The following is an 18,953-nucleotide window of genomic DNA, read 5'->3' as shown; positions in this document are numbered from 1 at the left end:
GCATACCATAGAGCCTAGCGGAGGAGGAGGAGGTGGGCTGAATGGAGCCACTCTGTCATCCGATATAACATCCTCATTTAAAACGCACTAGATCTGATCCTCACCTCAGACAGCCAAGGATATGCTAACAATGTACCGTACAAAGTTCAATTCTATCCAGAGATTGTAAAATGATATAATATCTAGCATCATTTGTAAAGGTGTACAAATTCCATACCCATGGTCATGGTTAGGGCTGTTGCGGTGATCATATTACCGCCACACCGACAGTCAAAGTCAATTGTAATGAGAGAGAGAGCAATGCAATTAGGACACAAGCCCATCGAAAGTGGAGAGAAAGATGATCAGATTAGAATGATCTCGCTCTCGCTCTCTCTGAATTTTAATGCATGCTGCCAAAGCTCACCACTAATGCATGTGGTAAACATTAAACAAGATACAGTACATTAACTCTAAATGATGACAGAAACATGATGGCAAACAGCAACAAGCAACATGACTTCTGATAAGTATTGTTACACATTCATTTTTCAAGGTGCTTTGGGTGTCAATGTTATTCAAATAGGCTAAGGTGACTAAGGTGTATGTAAACTTCCGACTTCAACTGTATGGGAACTCCTTCAAGACTGCTGGAAAAGCATTCCTGGTGATGCTGGTTGAGAGAATGCCAAGAGTGTGCAAAACTGTCATCTGTTAAGTGGCTACTTTGAAGAATCTAAAATCAAAAATGTTTTGATTTGTTTATCACTTTTTTGGTTACTGCATGATTCCATATGTGTTATTTCATAGTTTTGATGTCTTCACTATTATTCAACAATGTAGAAAATAGTAAAAATAACGAAAAAGCCTTGAATGAGTAGGTGTGTCCAAACTTTTGACTGGTACTGTATATATTTACAAAGAAAATGTATGAGGGATTGGAAATGATGCAAACAATTACATTTATGGAAGCCACAATCTATCTGCAATACAAAAGCTGGTCTACCCCCTAAAAAAATACAATAATAATAATTCCACATGACTGTTGAGTTATATCCTCTTATGCACTGCTTTGGTAGTACCCAACTCACTAACTTGACCATCAGGTCCTAATGACCTGGTACTCAGGGCTCTAATGACCATCGGGTCCTAATGACCTGGTTCTCAGGGCTCTAACGACCATCGGGTCCTAATGACCTGGTACTCAGGGCTCTAACCACCATCAGGTCCTAATGACCTGGTACTCAGGGCTCTAACCACCATCAGGTCCTAATTACCTGGTACTCAGGGCTCTATTGTCCCTCTAACCACTCTGACAGCAATGCAAATGCAGTCAAAAATCACATCCAACACTAATCATCAAAACAGTGTCATGCTTTTAAAACTCACCTCACTGTGATGATCAGTTTGAAGAAAGAAGTTCAACAGCAGGTTGAAACTGAGTGGAAAACATGCTCATTGTGGATGTTGTTTCAAAGCCTAACACATCAAAATGGACATTCTAAGGTGTTGATTCATTCAAAAGGACCATACTATTAGAGCTTGTGAATACCATAGGCCTATATATGAGCCCAAGCCCCCCCCCCCCCAAAAAACTGAATTAAATTAACGATTGTGCCGTTATACAATACATAGCCTATACTCCAAAATTCTAGTAATCGTCTTTGAGTTTGGACTGTAGTATTATGCATACTGGATGGTTTGGTTACCTTATGTTACGCTCCAAAATGTCTATCCATTAATCTGGGAGAGAACGTATAGGCCTAGGCGATGCTATTGGTTAATTGATTGTGCAGGGTGGCTTCCAGAGTTAGCCTACAATTATAGTGAATTTGATTTGATTTTGAATAGCCTAGTAAGAGGGCATTTTTTATATTTTCACAATTAATAGGCTGACACATTACCTTTAGCTAGAGATTATCTCACCACGGTGCGTCTCCATCTCCTCCTCTTTCTCCTTCATTCCTTCTATATGCAATCCTGTGTGAAAGCAGAGTTTTGATGGTTGCCACTAAAAAGAGGAGAATGAAAATGTGATGAGAGAACAGAGCGTGCAGCCTGAGGCAAAGAACAAAGCTTAAGTTCTTTTTGCAACTTTCTCAAATCATCAATAGCCTGTAGTGGCATCATGCAGCCCATATTTGTTTTGATTTAAGGCATTCTAAGGTTTGTATCATTCACAACTAAAGTTGCCAAATAACTCTAAATCAAGCATATAAATCTACTGTAGCAAATTATAATTTTTACGCTCAACATAGCCACTTCATATGCCCACTCTCTCCTGGATGGGAAAAATATCCTTTCTATTTTATTCAGCTAAGTTCAATTATATTCTTCATACTATAAAATCATATAATATAAAATAATGACATACGACTTATAAGCATATCTTGTCTGCTAAATGAACTAGCCTATGTCATGGGCGCACAGCAAGATAACATACAGTAGGCCAACTCATTTTCAGTTCTTCTGAAATACATTTTCTTCATATCATGTTTCTTTAGACCTGACTAAAATAAGAATGGATTTATTGTGATGGTGTAGATTCATTGTATTTATTAGACTTTTATGTTCCAAAGGCGCGCATCAGGCGTGTATGCAGCTTGTATGTGTAGATTCCTGGAGACGTTAAACACTTATGTTAATTAACTGTCAATTATCGCGAGCCCTAGGCCCAGCCCGAGTCATGATGTTCGCAGGTGACAGACAGACAGACATTTAAACAGCTTTTATCACCTCCCTCAGTGTGATAAGGAAGAGATATGGAGCAGCATGACTCACTGTGCTGGACCGCCAGACAGCAGAAGCAGATTGGACTAGAACATGTATCTAAACCAGCCAGGAGAAGGTATATGGAACTTGCTAGCAGTCTGTGGTTAGCGTTAGCTAATGTTAGTGTTACCTCAAGGCCTCTCTGGGGATGGAGATACCTGTCTGTCACACATGCCAGGACACAGTGTGTCTACACACAGTCACACACAACCGGAGGCTTCATAATACACACTACATGACCAAAAGTATGTGAACACCTGCTCATCGAATATCTCATTCCAAAATCATGGGCATTAAAATGGAGTTGATCTCCCCTTTGCTGCTATAACAGCCTCCACTATTATGGGAAGGCTTTCCAATGGATGTTGGAACATTGTTGCAGGGACTTGCTTCCATTCAACCACGAGCATTAGTGAGGTCAGGCACTGATGTTGGGCGATTAGGCCTGGCTCGCTGTCGGCATTCCAATTCATCCCAAAGGTGTTTGAGGGGGTTGAGGTCAGGGCTCTGTGCAGGCCAGTCAAGTTCTTCCACACCGATCTCGACAAACCATTTCTTTATGAACCTCGCTTTATGCACGGGGGCATTATCATGCTGAAACAGGAAAGGGTCTTCCCCAAACTGATGCCACAATGTTGGAAGCACAAAATCGTCTAGATTCTAGAATGTCATTTTATGTTCTAGCATTAAGATTTCCCTTCACTGGAACCAAGGGGCCTAGCTACCATGAAACGCTACCATGAAAAAAAGCCCCAGATCATTATCCCTCCTCCACCAAACTTTACAGTTGGTGGTATGCATTGGGGCAGGTAACATTCGCCTGGCATCCGCCAAACCCAGATTTGTCCGTCAGACTGCCTGATGGTGAAGCGTGATTCATCACTCCAGAGTACAGGTGATCTTAGGCTTGTGTGGGGCTGCTCGGCCATGGAAACCCATTTCATGAAGCCCCCTGACGAACAGTTATTGTGCTGATGTTGCTCCCAGAGGCAGTTTGGAACTCGGTAGTGAGTGTTGCAACCGAGGAAAGATGATTTTTACTCTCCTAGACGTTTCCACTTCACAATAACAGCACTTACAGTTGACCGGGGCAGCGCTAGCAGGACAGAAATTTGACGAGCTGACTTGTTGAAAAGGTGGCATCCTATGACGGTGCCATGTTGAAAGTCACTGAGCTCTTCAGTAAGGCCATTCCACTGCCAATGTTTGTCTATGGAGATTGCATGGCGCTGTGCTCAGGTGTGACTGAAATAACCGAATCCACTAATCATACTTTTGTATATAGTGTAATTCATGTACAGTACATACTTTAATACACACATTGAATGAACTACAAACTCCATAATTATTCATGTACATAAATGAATATTTCATTCTGTTAAAACTTCTTCGGGATCGGTGTCCCTTCCACGGGGCGGTTGAGCTAACGTAGGCTAATGCGATTAGCATGAGGTTGTAAGTATTCTGTTAATTAGTTACATAAGGTTTGGCCAGTTGAACCCTGGCCACTATGTGTGTGGGAGAGTGGGTGTAGTGTGTGGGTGGAATAGAGCAGTAGCAGAGTGTATAGTGAGTGGGTGGTTCCAGTGGGCATTTGTCCCAGTGGGTGGGCTGGACAGCTGGTGGTGAGAGGAGGAAGACACCGCTAACTTCTGATAAGAGGAAGTGAAGGCAAAGTGCTGTTGGGAGTACGGCACAGCACACTCATTTTAATAAAAAGGAAAACACAGGCCACTGAATAAACATGTCATTTTATGTGTGTCTGACTGCGTGTCTGACTGCGTGTCTGTGTGTCTGACTCTAGCCCCGTTTATACATGGTGCCAACTTGGGTCCGTCCTGATCTTGTCCACATACTGATTGTGCCCACATGTCCAGAAATGTGTCTACATATGGTATTATAATGTGTCTGTTATCCGTCTGAATTGTCACAAGAGTTCCTGGTCCCTTCATTTATGCAAATGATTTCACAGCTATTCCTTCAAAATAACATTTATTTATTGTTTATTTATTATTTATTGACTGACACATATTGATGTAGTCAGTCAATGGTGCCACCTCTCAGTGATTTTAGAGGGAGGAATAATGACGACTTAAATGGTTTCTGTGTACAGATCTGTCTACACTAGTAAGATATCCAGTCACAATGTGTGTCTGACTACCTCTGGAGTTGGGCAGGATGATCTGTGTCTTTTGAGTGTCTACACCTGTCAAAAAATGTGGGCACAATCAGAATGTGGACAAGATCAGGACAAAGGACTCAAGTTAGAACCAGGTATAAACGGGGCTTCTGTATCTATCTGTCTGTTTGTGCGTCTGTGCGTTCTAACAGCATGTGTGTGTTTGACTGACAGGTCCAGAACATCACCCAGTCCATGGAGTTGCTGGACCTGCGGACCAACAGGGACCTTCAGTATGTGAGGAACACAGAGAGCCTGATGAAGGCTGTAGACGTCAAGCTGAAGACTGCCTCAGACAACCCCCGAAGCCTCAACCCCAAGAGCTTACAGGTAATGCACATGACATGCGTGCATGTGTCCATTCATCTGTACTGAAAATCAATCACACAGGTTTCTACCTGAAGCGTATTTCTAAACTATGTATGTGAACTTTCTGATAAGAACTTTCTATAGGAACATCCTGGACTCTAGCACAGGCTTTATAACGTATACTTACTACAGCCTCCTCTACATCACAACACATAAAGACACACTAACACTCATATAGCTTATCTTCATCTGCTATTTCAGTGTAATTGAGTCATGTACAGGCGGCAATTTGAGCACAATCTCTCCTGCATTATTAAAACCCCACGACCAAGCGCAAGTGTCTCTCTCTCTCTCTCTCTCTCTCTCTCTCAGTTAACAGCCATATATATTCACATTTATCTGTTCCTTATCTTCCTACAAGCGGAATCTCAGGCTCCATTATCAGACAGTGTTTCTGTCTTGCTGTCAGCTGGTCCTTTTCACGTGTTTCTTACACTCTGCGGATATTAGATGGACCATATAATGGTTTGATTAAAAGATGCTCTGATAAATTCTTAATGCGTAAACTTGATTTACTGCTGGGACTCTGCACGGCAACAGGGATGGCCCTGTGGTGGGGAATGGCCCTGTGGTGTTTCTCTCTCAACACGTTTTATTATTAAAGTTACTGCAATGTTTACGAACCCCCCCCCCCCCCCCCCATTCATCAATATATCTTAATATCGCTAGCATATGCCAAGTCATGCAAATTCAAATAGCATTCCAAATGTGAATAAATACTCATTCACAATCCAATGGGTCCAGAAAAACAGCGTAAGTCTAAAAGCTGCATTTGACTTTCTGTGAGACAGCCTGACGAATGTGTGGCGCTCAACGTCGCCGAGGGCACGGGAGATTAACGAGAGGGAATTTTTGCGGGGCGAACGGGGGGAAATGAGATTTATGCTGTGGGGCTGAGAGCTGCTCCGTCACCAGATTTACGATAAACCTTAACAAGGAGAAAACAGCCCCCCCTGTGGTGGACTAGTTTTATTGATGTGCCTGCTGCTCCTAACAGCCTCACAGCACAGGACTGCATTGATGTACCTTAGCAGGCTACCTCAGGCTACCTTTCCTCTCCTGCTGCCCCTTCATCAATACACCACTGGCCTATGAGAAATCAGCCCCACCACCTCCCTGACAGCAGATCAGTCATAGATGTAGAGCTGAGGCTAGGATAGGATAGATGACCTAGGTCCCCGGATGAGGAAGAATGCATTGGAGAATGAAACAATAGAGTCCAGGATCAACAGTGTGCATGAAAACACATTTGGGGATTTGTCATGAGAACAGCAACTAGTTCTGACATTGGAATGCAGTCAGTACCAGCACACACACACATCTGCCCTTCTGTTTGCTATGTGTGTGGCTTCTCTCTCTCACTCCTCTTCCTACTGTTTTTCCTCTTTCTGAATCTAATCTTCCTCTTTGTCACCCCTCTCTCCCTCTCTCCATCCAACCCGCAGGAGTTGAAGGACAAGGTGACCCAGCTGCTCCCCCTACTGCCGGTGTTGGAGCAGTACAAGACGGACGCCCGTCAGATCAGCCGGGTGAGGGAGGAGGTGAGGAACCTGTCGCTGGTGCTCATGGCCATCCAGGAGGAGATGGGAGCCTACGACTACGAGGAGCTGAGACACAGGGTCCTGCTGCTGGAGACCAGGCTCCACTCCTGCATGCAGAAACTGGGTGAGGAGAGTGGAGGGTGGAGGGGGGGGGTGGTATCTGTGGAGACTCATAAATATCCATAAAGGTGAAGATCCAGGATGACATTATACTGATAGAAAGATACTGACATCCCAACAGCATTGAATGTCATCTGGCTTGTCATGGACTACTCTACTATGACTGGTTAGAGGTAGTCTTCGTGTACATAATACTGTGAGGGCTATTCACATTGACTAGGCAATGTAAGAAAAACCTAATACAGATCATTTGGAATATTATCATACTAAATGTATTTGTTCACAACCTGAGATGCTGTTGGATTTAGAATAAAGGACTTACTGTTTTTCTCAATGAATAGTCAAGCAGTGCTCTCTGAAAACACTTGTAAAAACCAGAGTTCATAGGATGCCACCTTTCCACCAGAGTACTATCACTAAGAGCAATGTGAAATGTAGCTACAGTAGCTGAGACGCAGGCTATTAATGGTCAACATTCTAGTGATGTTCAGTGTTAAGCTGGATAAATGATCCAGTAATGGCCTAGAGATGCCCGGATAAATGATCATTCTCATGTAATATGTGGAGCTAAACTGATGATTTAACAGAAAAAGGGATTGCAGCTGAAATGTTTCCTTTAGCTGTTTAATATTTCACGATATTCTGGGTGGGTGGATGTGTGTGTGTGTGTGTGTGTGTGTGTCGCAGGCTGTGGGAAGTTGACCGGCGTCAGTAACCCCATCACCATCCGTGCGTCAGGGTCAAGATTCGGCTCCTGGATGACTGACACCATGATCCCTAGTTCAGACAACCGGGTAAGTTTTCCACATGAACGCATGCACGAACACACACATTGGTTTTACTACCCGGGTGGGGACCAAAACATTGATTCCCATTCAAATTCCTATTTACTCTAACTCCTAAACCTAACCCCAACCCTTAACCGAACCTTAACCCTTACCTTAACCCCTAACCCAAACTCTATAACTAAACCTAACACTAATTATAACCCTAAACCTAATCCTTAAACCTAAAAAAGCCCTTTTCCTTCTGGGGACTGGCAAAATGTCCCCACTCAGAATTGTCCTTGTTTTACTATCCTTGTGAGGTCTTCTGGTCACCAGAAGGATAGTATAAACCAAACCACGCACACACACTGACCCCTGACCCCCAAAACAGAGTGTATCACATGGCTTAGACTACAGCTCCACAGGACCCTCACAGGGGGGTTGTATGCTGTAATGCTACTTTGGTGACATACTATTTTGCCTACAGTCTGTCAGACTCCTGAGTCACTGAGAGCTGAGTCACTGATGGATGTCAGCCCTCCCTCCTCTCTCTCTCCCTCCCTCCCTCACTCCTGTCCCATCCCGTCACAGCCACAGTACGCCTGCTGATGAATCATTCTGTCGCGGGGGAAGAAATGAACGAGTTGTTTAAGCAGAAGTTTCTCCAATCCCCTGGGTAATTACCAGCAGTGTGACTGCTAGCCGAGCAGCAGAGACTGAGACAAGGATGTGAGCTTGGACATAGATGATATAGTAATGGGTTTTCCTAATTGGAGATGACATGTGGTTGCACGTTAACAAGATCCTCTGGTGTGGAGATGAGATACAGGGGAAGAGGAGAGGGAGGACAGGGGGTATAGGAAGGGAAGAGGAGAGGGGGGGATGGTAGAAGGGAAGAGGAGAGGGAGAGAAGGGGATATGTGGAGGGGGAGAGGAATGGAGGATAGAAGAAATGAGGGAAGAGAGAGATGAGGGGAGGAGATGATAGATGTTTCGTTCAGTGGGGGGGAAATGAAGATGGCCTTTCTCATCTTAACACTGTCATCATGTCCCAGACTAAATATATGTGTTGTAGGTCATTGTCTCCCCCATGCAGACTACTGTGTTTAATGATCACGTTGCTCACTGACATCACGTTAGAATTCATATCGGTCACTGATCCTATAGCCCACATACATCCAAGGAGTATCACATTAACACCCATATCCATCACTGTGATCACATTTTGGAGCCGAAATGTCATTGGCTCCTGAGAGTGAAATGTAATTTGCTCCATACTGCCTCCCAAATGCTACATGACAAAAAACCTCTCTCTCAGACATGCCTGTCTGCCTGTGCGTGTCCCAACTAGGGCTCAAGCAAAGCGCCTCCATGCTCTAGGGACTCGTTTAACAGTGAAAACGGGAAATAATACTTAATGCTCCATAATCTTCCCTCCTCCATAATTCAGCTGCTATTCCAGCACCACCCCGGCTCCTGTCCTCCCTCCCTCCGGGGATCAGTCTGAAAACTAGTGGATAGAACCTAAATCCTTGCCTGATACATTAAGAGCAAAAAGTACATATGTGAGCTGACTGTGGTTTAATTGAATCAATTAATACTGGAGAGGCCAGGGGATGAGTGGAGATTGGGTCATGGAGGGGGCAGATCTGTCAATGTCCTGATCCAGTCATTCTCAGTAGAGAGAGAAAAGAGGGAAAGAGACGCTAACAGGATTGATTTCCTGTAAGTGTGGACTGGAAAAGGGCAGAGAGCAGTGTGGCTGGCTGGGCTGACTGCAGAGCAGAGAATACAGACAACTTCTTCACTCCCACACACACACACAGTCTTGTACAGCTAACCTTGTGGGGACACACAATTCAGTCCCATTCAAAATCCTGTTTTCCCTAACCCTGACCGTACTCTTACCCTTCCCTAACCCTAACCTTAATCCTAACCGTAACCCAAAAACCTAACCTTAACCCTTAACCTAACCCTAGCTCCTTAACCCTAAAACTAACCCTAGCTCCTAACACTAAAACTAACCCTAGCCCCTAACCCTAAAATTAACCCTAGCTCCTATCCCTAACCCTAAAACTAACCCTAGCTCCTAACCCTAACCTTTAACGTAATTCTAAGCCTAGCACTAAATTCTAAACTTAACCCTAAACCTCCTAGAAATAACATTTGACCTTGTGGGGACCAAAAAAATGTCCCTAGTTGGTCAAATTTTTGTTTGTTTACTATTCTTGTGAGGACTACTGAATAGTTAAACATGTCCACACACACACACACACACACACACACACACACACACACACACACACATACACATACACACACACACACACAGGAGATCAATAGCACTGTACGCACTGCACATACACCACACAAACACACTCACGCGTACATGTGCACACACCTACACATGCTCGTATGAACACACACACACTTAGCTCAGGGCACCACCGTAGGCAGGTTGTCCAGGAAGAAAGACCATACTGACCCTCCACACCTGAAGATCAGACACCTCTGATGTAATGGAGCACGACATTATCACTATGTTTACTTTCTCTCTCACACTCACTTACTCTCTCTCACACTCACTTACTCTCTCTCACACTCACTTACTCTCTCTCACACTCACTTACTCTCTCTCACACTCACTTACTCTCTCACACACTCACTTACTCTCTCTCACACTCACTTACTCTCTCACACACTCACTTACTCTCTCTCACACTCACTTACTCTCTCTCACACTCACTTACTCTCTCTCACACTCACTTACTCTCTCTCACACTCACTTACTCTCTCTCACACTCACTTACTCTCTCTCACACTCACTTACTCTCTCTCACACTCACTTACTCTCTCTCACACTCACTTACTCTCTCTCACACTCACTTACTCTCTCACACACTCACTTACTCTCTCACACACTCACTTACTCTCTCTCACACTCACTTACTCTCTCACACACTCACTTACTCTCTCACACACTCACTTACTCTCTCACACACTCACTTACTCTCTCTCACACTCACTTACTCTCTCTCTCACACTCACTTACTCTCTCTCTCACACTCACTTACTCTCTCTCTCACACTCACTTACTCTCTCTCTCACACTCACTTACTCTCTCTCTCTAGGTGTGGTCCATGGACGGCTACTTTAAAGGTCGTCGTGTCCTGGAGTACCGCACCCTAAACGACTTCATGAAAGGCCAGAACTTCGTTCAGCACCTGCTACCCCACCCCTGGGCGGGGACCGGCCACGTGGTCTACAACGGCTCCCTGTACTACAACAAGTACCAGAGCAACATCATCATCAAGTACCACTTCAGGTCCCGCAGTGTTCTGGTGCAGCGCAGTCTCAGTGGGGCCGGCTACAACAACACCTTCCCCTACTCCTGGGGAGGCTCCTCAGACATCGACCTGATGGCAGACGAGAACGGTCTGTGGGCCGTCTACACCACCATCCCAAACGCAGGCAACATCGTCATCAGCCGCCTGGAGCCGCAGAGCCTGGAGGTGCTGCAGACGTGGGACACAGGGTTCCCCAAGCGCAGCGCCGGAGAGTCTTTCATGATCTGTAGCACGCTATACGTCACCAACTCCCACCTGGCCGGGGCTAAGATCTACTTCGCCTACTACACCAACTCCTCTAGCTACGAGTACACAGACATCCCCTTCCATAACCAGTACTCCCACATCTCCATGATGGACTATAACCCCAGAGAGAGGGTGCTGTACACCTGGAACAATGGACACCAGGTGCTCTACAACGTCACTCTGTTCCAGGTCATTAAGACCGCTGGGGACTAGAGACACCAGGGGTGGCTGGTGTCACTTTACATCGGAGGACGGGCCTATTGTAATGGTCGGAATGGAATGAATGGAATGATATCAAACAAGCATTCCATTGATTCCATTCCAGTCATTTCTATGAGCCGTCCTGCGTTCACAAGCCTCCAGAGACACCCAGAGCTAGCCTGGTCTCGGGTCTGTTGTGCTGTCTTGACAACTCCTAGTGTGACATTGACCATATGTGTTGGAAAGATAGCACAGATCTGGGACCAGGCTAACCCAGAGGCAGAGTCAGACCGAACACACAACAAAACTATAATGCTGTTATGGAGGGGGGGGGGATGGGCAGGCAGACAGATGGACGGAAGGAGGCTTGGACTTTTTTAAAGCATTTCAATCTTCTTCATAGACTGCTGTTATTCATTCAGAAAAAAATCCACTCCGACAGCAAGGTCAGTAAATATATATAGACTGGGCGAGACTTTCTGATTTTCTTTTCTGTGATGAGTAAGCATGGTTCTTTTTATTTGTGATGAGAAATAAATATCAACCTTTACCATTTAAAACTTTGTCCTTTATTGTGGCTCCCGCCTCTTGAGGAGAGTACGTCCACCATTATTCTCTTTGAGGGCTGAAATAGCTTTTTTTGGTTTGATTTTCATTATGAAAGCTCCATTTCCTTCAATAATCCTCCTAACGGGACAGAAGAAACAACACTCCAAATAACATGTCCATCTTGAGCTCTCACTACCTGAAAACCTCAAAGTTTGAATACAGCCACAATGTTGTTTCCAAGGTGATCTGCCTGTGAAAGAACAAGTGGTCATAAACAGTATGGATGAAAAGGATAGAGGTGTGAAGGGATTGGAGAGTGTGGGAGCGAGAGAGAGACATGGAAATGGTAACGATAAATGTGACAACATTAGCATTGAGGCAGAGAACTGAGCCCCCAGGCAACACTGACGCCAACTGTTGCTGTTTGCGTTTGGCTCTCTCCATCTCTTTAAAAGTGCATAGCTCTTCACCAGCCCCCGCTGCACTACAATAGACAAACAGAGTGCACACTCAGTATGACACCACCTGCATAAACAGTGACCTTTTCACTGTGTTCCTGTTTATTCAATGACACATAAAACAAAACTACCAACAAAATAATCTAAAAAACCCCTTTGGCATTTCAGGTTTATCTCTGAAAGGCAGAGGAGTTTGGATAGAGACAATTTTCCTTTCATTTTATTCATTTATACAGGTTGAGACGAGATCAGATCTTTTTTTAGAAGAGACCCAGGAGAATAAAACGGGAGGATGAGGTGGTGAGGGGTAGCCCTGGGTTACCATGGTGATCTGATTCTCTGGAGGTGACCTTTCTATCGGTCAGTCTTCATGCTGTCCCGGACCCTGATGAGTTCACAGACAGAGCAAGGCTGACATTTCACAAGCAGAAGGACGTGTGGGAATGCAGGACAATACCAAAACTCAGACGATGAACACAAAACAACGACATGTCTCAATAGCTTTCCTTTGAGACTTCACGTAGACACAAATCAATCTAATTCAGCATGGAGAATAACACAGGCCGTATCTCCCACGGAGTATTGGTCTCTTAGAATAATTAATGTAAAGAAAGAAAAAAGCTTTTATTACGGTATGGTTACTCCCAGCTGCGCTTGAAATGGCACACTGTTCCCTATAAAAGTGCACCCCATAGAGCTCTGGTCCAAAGTAGTGTACTTTATAGGCAATAGGGTGCCATTTTGGATGCACCCCCTGACGGACAGTCCACTAAGAGAGGCTGTGTTTCATGACGAGGTCTAATTATTCATCCATTTGAGTTGAGCGGAGAGGAAGGACACGTACAGCTGTGATGAAACGGAGGAAATAATCGTGCGTGAAATGAGTTTGGGATCTAAACAGTTGCCCATTTTAAATATGCATACACACACTCATACAGTAGAGCTATATTAACACACACCACAGGAGGTTGGTGGCACCTTAATTGGGGAGGACGGCCTCATAGTAACGGCTGGAACGGAATATTGGAATGGTAATAAACCTTTCCATGTGTTTGATACCATTCCATTTACTCCATTCCAGCCGTTATTATGAGCCGTCCTCCCCTCAACAGCCTCCTGTGACATGTATTTCCAAAACCTTAACATGATCATTTCTATCTTACATCCTCCTAAACAATCATATCCACCCAAAGGAAATTCTAACATATATTATTTCACCGTTATCAGGCTTTATTAACAAACTTCTGCTTCAATTAGAGGATTTTGGTCCATTACATGTCTCTGTCCATTGGAAGCGTCAGGCAAGGATTCAGTCAATTTCAGATAGTGGATTTCCAGAAATGTGTTTGATCTGCATAGCAACATGTCCTGGATGGAGGGAAATGACGCTTGATTTAGAAACCGCCAGTCCATAGCGTTCAACTCATCAAAGTCATCCAGAGCACACAACCAAAGTCATCCAGAGCACACAACCAGACTGACAATCTCTACAAGTGTCAACTCCCTCTATCCAGGACATGCTGCTGTGCAAATCAAACACTTCACACTTCTCAAAGTGGTATCCTGAAAAATCCACTATCTGCGATTGATTGGATCCTAGCGTTTATGCAATCCAGGAAGAGAAGTTTGAACCATGGAGTGGCATAGTAAGAGTTCATTCACTCAGAGCTTAGCCTAGCTGCCTATAAGTATGCATGTCTACTCTGCTCTGCTCTGCATGCACTCGCTCTGATTGACTCATATAATAGTGGCAGACAGTGTGATGGAGAGGAGAGGGGCTGAGCTGAATGGGGAGAAGACAGAGAGAGAAACACTCTGGTCCCTGAGAGTTGTGAGAGCCCATTCCCACCCACCACCATATTAATCATGCATCCGTCTCGTGGAGGGGCAGAATAAGAAAAAGTCTATTATACATATAAAGCTGCCATGTCGTTCGTCTGCAGCCAGAGCCGAGGCTGGAACAGCAAAGATGCCCTGCTGTTAAATGAAGACTTACAGCGCTGTATGCAAGCTCCGGCAGCTGCTTTATAACCGGCCAATTAAACCATCAGTTATATCCTCCCTGCTATACTGAAGCGACGGCAGGCAGCAGGAGGGAGGTACACATAAACACAACACAGTTACTCTGCAGCCATATTCCTTCTCTTAAGAGGGTCCTACAGTATCTTAATCACTCTGGATGAGCTCTCTCTCTCTCTCTCTGAAGTGGGGGAGGACTGTGGAGGTAGAGGTACAGAAGAGAGAGAGAGATGGAGAAAAGAAAGATGTCTCCTGAGAGACCCTCTCCTTTAACTGCTGTGTTTAATAGCGTTTTGGAGCAGCCATCGATCCTCCCAGCTCTAGAGTCTAATTAGGCTAGGATTTGTGAAGGGCAGTAAAGCTGTGGCAATATTCTGGGGCACAGCCATGGATAATTTGGTTTTACACTTGTGATGTTCTGACATGGCACACTTCATTGAGGCAGTGAAGATTTAACATGAAATGTAGCTGATGGGGGTGGGGCCACGTGGACTCCTGCTCCCCCAATCTCCCTCTGTATTTACACTGCTGTAGGTTAGTGGACAGGGCAGAGGGCTCGGCCGCACCGTGGAAGGAAGCATCTGGGGTCAGGGCTAATCTTAGGGTTAGGGTAGAAAAAGAAGATGTGGCCTGACAAGCCTCAAGACACGAAAAGGATGAAGGGCTCTATTCAGTCTGTATCACGGAAGCATAACAGATGACGCAATATAAATGTGAAGGTTATTTCCGAGTGAGCAGACATATGCCGTGTTCACCGTGAAGGCAGTCTCCGCTAATGCGGGAACATTGCCTTTAAAATGTAATAATGGTGTAACGCGGAACTTTCGGGATACGGATTGAATAGAGCCCTTAATAAGTAGGGTTAGAGTTAGGGTTGAACCGGGGTGCGGACATGAAGCTAGGGTAGGGTTAGGGTTAGAGTTAGGGTTGAACCGGGGTGCGGACATGTAGCTAGGGTAGGGATAGGGTTAGGGTTGAACCGGGGTGCGGACATGTAGCTAGGGTAGGGTTAGGGTTAGAGTTAGGGTTGAACCGGGGTGCGGACATGTAGCTAGGGTAGGGATAGGGTTAGAGTTAGGGTTGAACCGGGGTGTGGACATGAAGCTAGGGTAGGGTTAGGGTTAGAGTTAGGGTTGAACCGGGGTGCGGACAGGAAGCTAGGGTAGGGATAGGGTTAGAGTTAGGGTTGAACCGGGGTGCGGACATGTAGCTAGGGTAGGGTTAGGGTTAGAGTTAGGGCTGAACCGGGGTGTGGACATGAAGCTAGGGTAGGGATAGGGTTAGAGTTAGGGCTGAACCGGGGTGTGGACATGTAGCTAGGGTAGGGATAGGGTTAGAGTTAGGGCTGAACCGGGGTGTGGACATGTAGCTAGGGTAGGGATAGGGTTAGAGTTAGGGCTGAACCGGGGTGTGGACATGTAGCTAGGGTAGGGATAGGGTTAGAGTTAGGGTTGAACCGGGGTGCGGACATGAAGCTAGGATAGGGTTAGGGTTAGAGTTAGGGCTGAACCGGGGTGTGGACATGTAGCTAGGGTAGGGTTAGGGTTAGAGTTAGGGCTGAACCGGGGTGTGGACATGTAGCTAGGGTAGGGATAGGGTTAGAGTTAGGGCTGAACCGGGGTGTGGACATGAAGCTAGGATAGGGAGAGGGTTAGAGTTAGGGTTGAACCGGGGTGTGGACATGTAGCTAGGGTAGGGTTAGGGTTAGAGTTAGGGTTGAACCGGGGTGTGGACATGTAGCTAGGGTAGGGTTAGGGTTAGAGTTAGGGCTGAACCGGGGTGTGGACATGTAGCTAGGGTAGGGTTAGGGTTAGAGTTAGGGCTGAACCGGGGTGTGGACATGTAGCTAGGGTAGGGATAGGGTTAGAGTTAGGGCTGAACCGGGGTGTGGACATGTAGCTAGGGTAGGGTTAGAGTTAGGGTTGAACCGGGGTGCGGACATGTAGCTAGGGTAGGGATAGGGTTAGAGTTAGGGTTGAACCGGGGTGCGGACATGTAGCTAGGGTAGGGTTAGGGTTAGAGTTAGGGTTGAACCGGGGTGCGGACATGTAGCTAGGGTAGGGATAGGGTTAGGGTTAGGGTTGAACCGGGGTGCGGACATGTAACTAGGGTGTAGGGATAGGGTTAGAGTTAGGGTTGAACCGGGGTGCGGACATGTAGCTAGGGTAGGGTTAGGGTTAGAGTTAGGGTTGAACCGGGGTGCGGACATGTAGCTAGGGTAGGGATAGGGTTAGAGTTAGGGTTGAACCAGGGTGCGGACATGAAGCTAGGATAGGGTTAGGGTTAGAGTTAGGGCTGAACCGGGGTGTGGACATGTAGCTAGGGTAGGGATAGGGTTAGAGTTAGGGCTGAACCGGGGTGTGGACATGTAGCTAGGGTAGGGATAGGGTTAGAGTTAGGGCTGAACCGGGGTGTGGACATGAAGCTAGGGTAGGGATAGGGTTAGAGTTAGGGCTGAACCGGGGTGTGGACATGAAGCTAGGGTAGGGATAGGGTTAGAGTTAGGGCTGAACCGGGGTGTGGACATGAAGCTAGGGTAGAGTTAGAGTTAGGGTTGAACCGGGGTGTGGACATGAAGCTAGGGTGTAGGGATAGGGTTAGAGTTAGGGTTGAACCGGGGTGTGGACATGAAGCTAGGGTAGGGATAGGGTTAGAGTTAGGGTTGAACCGGGGTGTGGACATGAAGCTAGGGTGTAGGGATAGGGTTAGAGTTAGGGTTGAACCGGGGTGCGGACATGTAACTAGGGTAGGGATAGGGTTAGGGTTAGGGTTGAACCAGGGTGCGGACAGGAAGCTAGGGTAGAGATAGGGTTAGAGTTAGGGTTGAACCGGGGTGCGGACATGAAGCTAGGGTAGGGATAGGGTTAGAGTTAGGGTTGAACCGGGGTGCGGACATGTAGCTAGGGTAGGGTTAGGGTTAGAGTTAGGGCTGAACCGGGGTGTGGACATGAAGCTAGGGTAGGGATAGGGTTAGAGTTAGGGCTGAACCGGGGTGTGGACATGTAGCTAGGGTAGGGATAGGGTTAGAGTTAGGGTTGAACCGGGGTGCGGACATGAAGCTAGGGTAAGGATAGGGTTAGAGTTAGGGTTGAACCGGGGTGTGGACATGTAGCTAGGGTAGGGATAGGGTTAGAGTTAGGGCTGAACCGGGGTGTGGACATGTAGCTAGGGTAGGGTTAGGGTTAGAGTTAGGGCTGAACCGGGGTGTGGACATGAAGCTAGGGTAGGGATAGGGTTAGAGTTAGGGCTGAACCGGGGTGTGGACATGTAGCTAGGGTAGGGTTAGGGTTAGAGTTAGGGCTGAACCGGGGTGTGGACATGAAGCTAGGGTAGGGATAGGGTTAGAGTTAGAGTTAGGGCTGAACCGGGGTGTGGACATGTAGCTAGGGTAGGGATAGGGTTAGAGTTAGGGCTGAACCGGGGTGTGGACATGAAGCTAGGGTAGGGTTAGGGTTAGAGTTAGGGCTGAACCGGGGTGTGGACATGAAGCTAGGGTAGGGATAGGGTTAGAGTTAGGGCTGAACCGGGGTGTGGACATGAAGCTAGGGTAGGGATAGGGTTAGAGTTAGGGTTGAACCGGGGTGTGGACATGAAGCTAGGGTAGGGATAGGGTTAGAGTTAGGGTTGAACCGGGGTGCGGACATGAAGCTAGGGTAGGGATAGGGTTAGAGTTAGGGTTGAACCGGGGTGTGGACATGAAGCTAGGGTAGGGTTAGAGTTAGAGTTAGGGCTGAACCGGGGTGTGGACATGTAGCTAGGGTAGGGATAGGGTTAGAGTTAGGGTTGAACCGGGGTGTGGACATGAAGCTAGGGTAGGGATAGGGTTAGAGTTAGGGTTGAACCGGGGTGCGGACATGTAGCTAGGGTAGGGTTAGGGTTAGAGTTAGGGTTGAACCGGGGTGCGGACAGGAAGCTAGGGTAGGGATAGGGTTAGAGTTAGGGTTGAACCGGGGTGCGGACAGGAAGCTAGGGTAGGGATAGGGTTAGGTCGGGATGGGTGGCCATTCCGATATAAAGAACCGACCGCATGCATACATTTTCATTTGGATGGTCCCAGCGGGAATTGACTCACAACCCTGGCATTGCGAGCGCCGTGTTCGACTAACTGAGCTTAATGTGATACTGCAGTTAGAGATGTGCCATATAAAATCCCCACTAGGACTTATTTCTAGATTTGGTGCCTGTATCCTGCAATGTGCTGATAAAGAAAGGCGTGTAAACGCTATTCATTCACAATATCAAAAGGCTGTGTATTAACACGGCATTTACGTGACGCGTGTCAGTGTTTCTCCTCCACTACGTCACTGCCCGTGTCACAGGTGTAAATCAGGTCTGATATTGTGATGTGATGAGCAGGCTAGGCTATTAGTGTCAGTGCTTGTTGTTGTGTGTTCCTGTTCCAGGGA

The 18,953-nt window shown here is 46.4% G+C and overlaps 1 protein-coding gene across 2 annotated transcripts in view; it reads left to right on the top strand.

Annotated features, from left to right (window-relative positions):
• The window catches only part of olfm2a (olfactomedin 2a), a 36,451-nt gene extending 24,461 nt beyond the window's left edge, over positions 1-11,990 (top strand). For both annotated transcript variants that reach the window (XM_038989228.1, XM_038989227.1), the window contains exons 3-6: positions 5,105-5,260; positions 6,745-6,964; positions 7,648-7,754; positions 10,859-11,990. In XM_038989228.1, the coding sequence (XP_038845156.1) occupies positions 5,105-5,260; positions 6,745-6,964; positions 7,648-7,754; positions 10,859-11,533 (1,158 nt within the window). In that variant the 3' untranslated portion in view covers positions 11,534-11,990. The remainder of the gene's footprint in view (positions 1-5,104; positions 5,261-6,744; positions 6,965-7,647; positions 7,755-10,858) is intronic.
• Positions 11,991-18,953: the final 6,963 nt, after the last annotated feature.

This window comes from Salvelinus namaycush, chromosome 3 (assembly GCF_016432855.1).
Source record: "Salvelinus namaycush isolate Seneca chromosome 3, SaNama_1.0, whole genome shotgun sequence".
NCBI lineage: Eukaryota > Metazoa > Chordata > Actinopteri > Salmoniformes > Salmonidae > Salvelinus > Salvelinus namaycush.
Note: the sequence above shows the minus strand (reverse complement) of the source record. Positions and strands in the feature narration are given on the sequence as shown.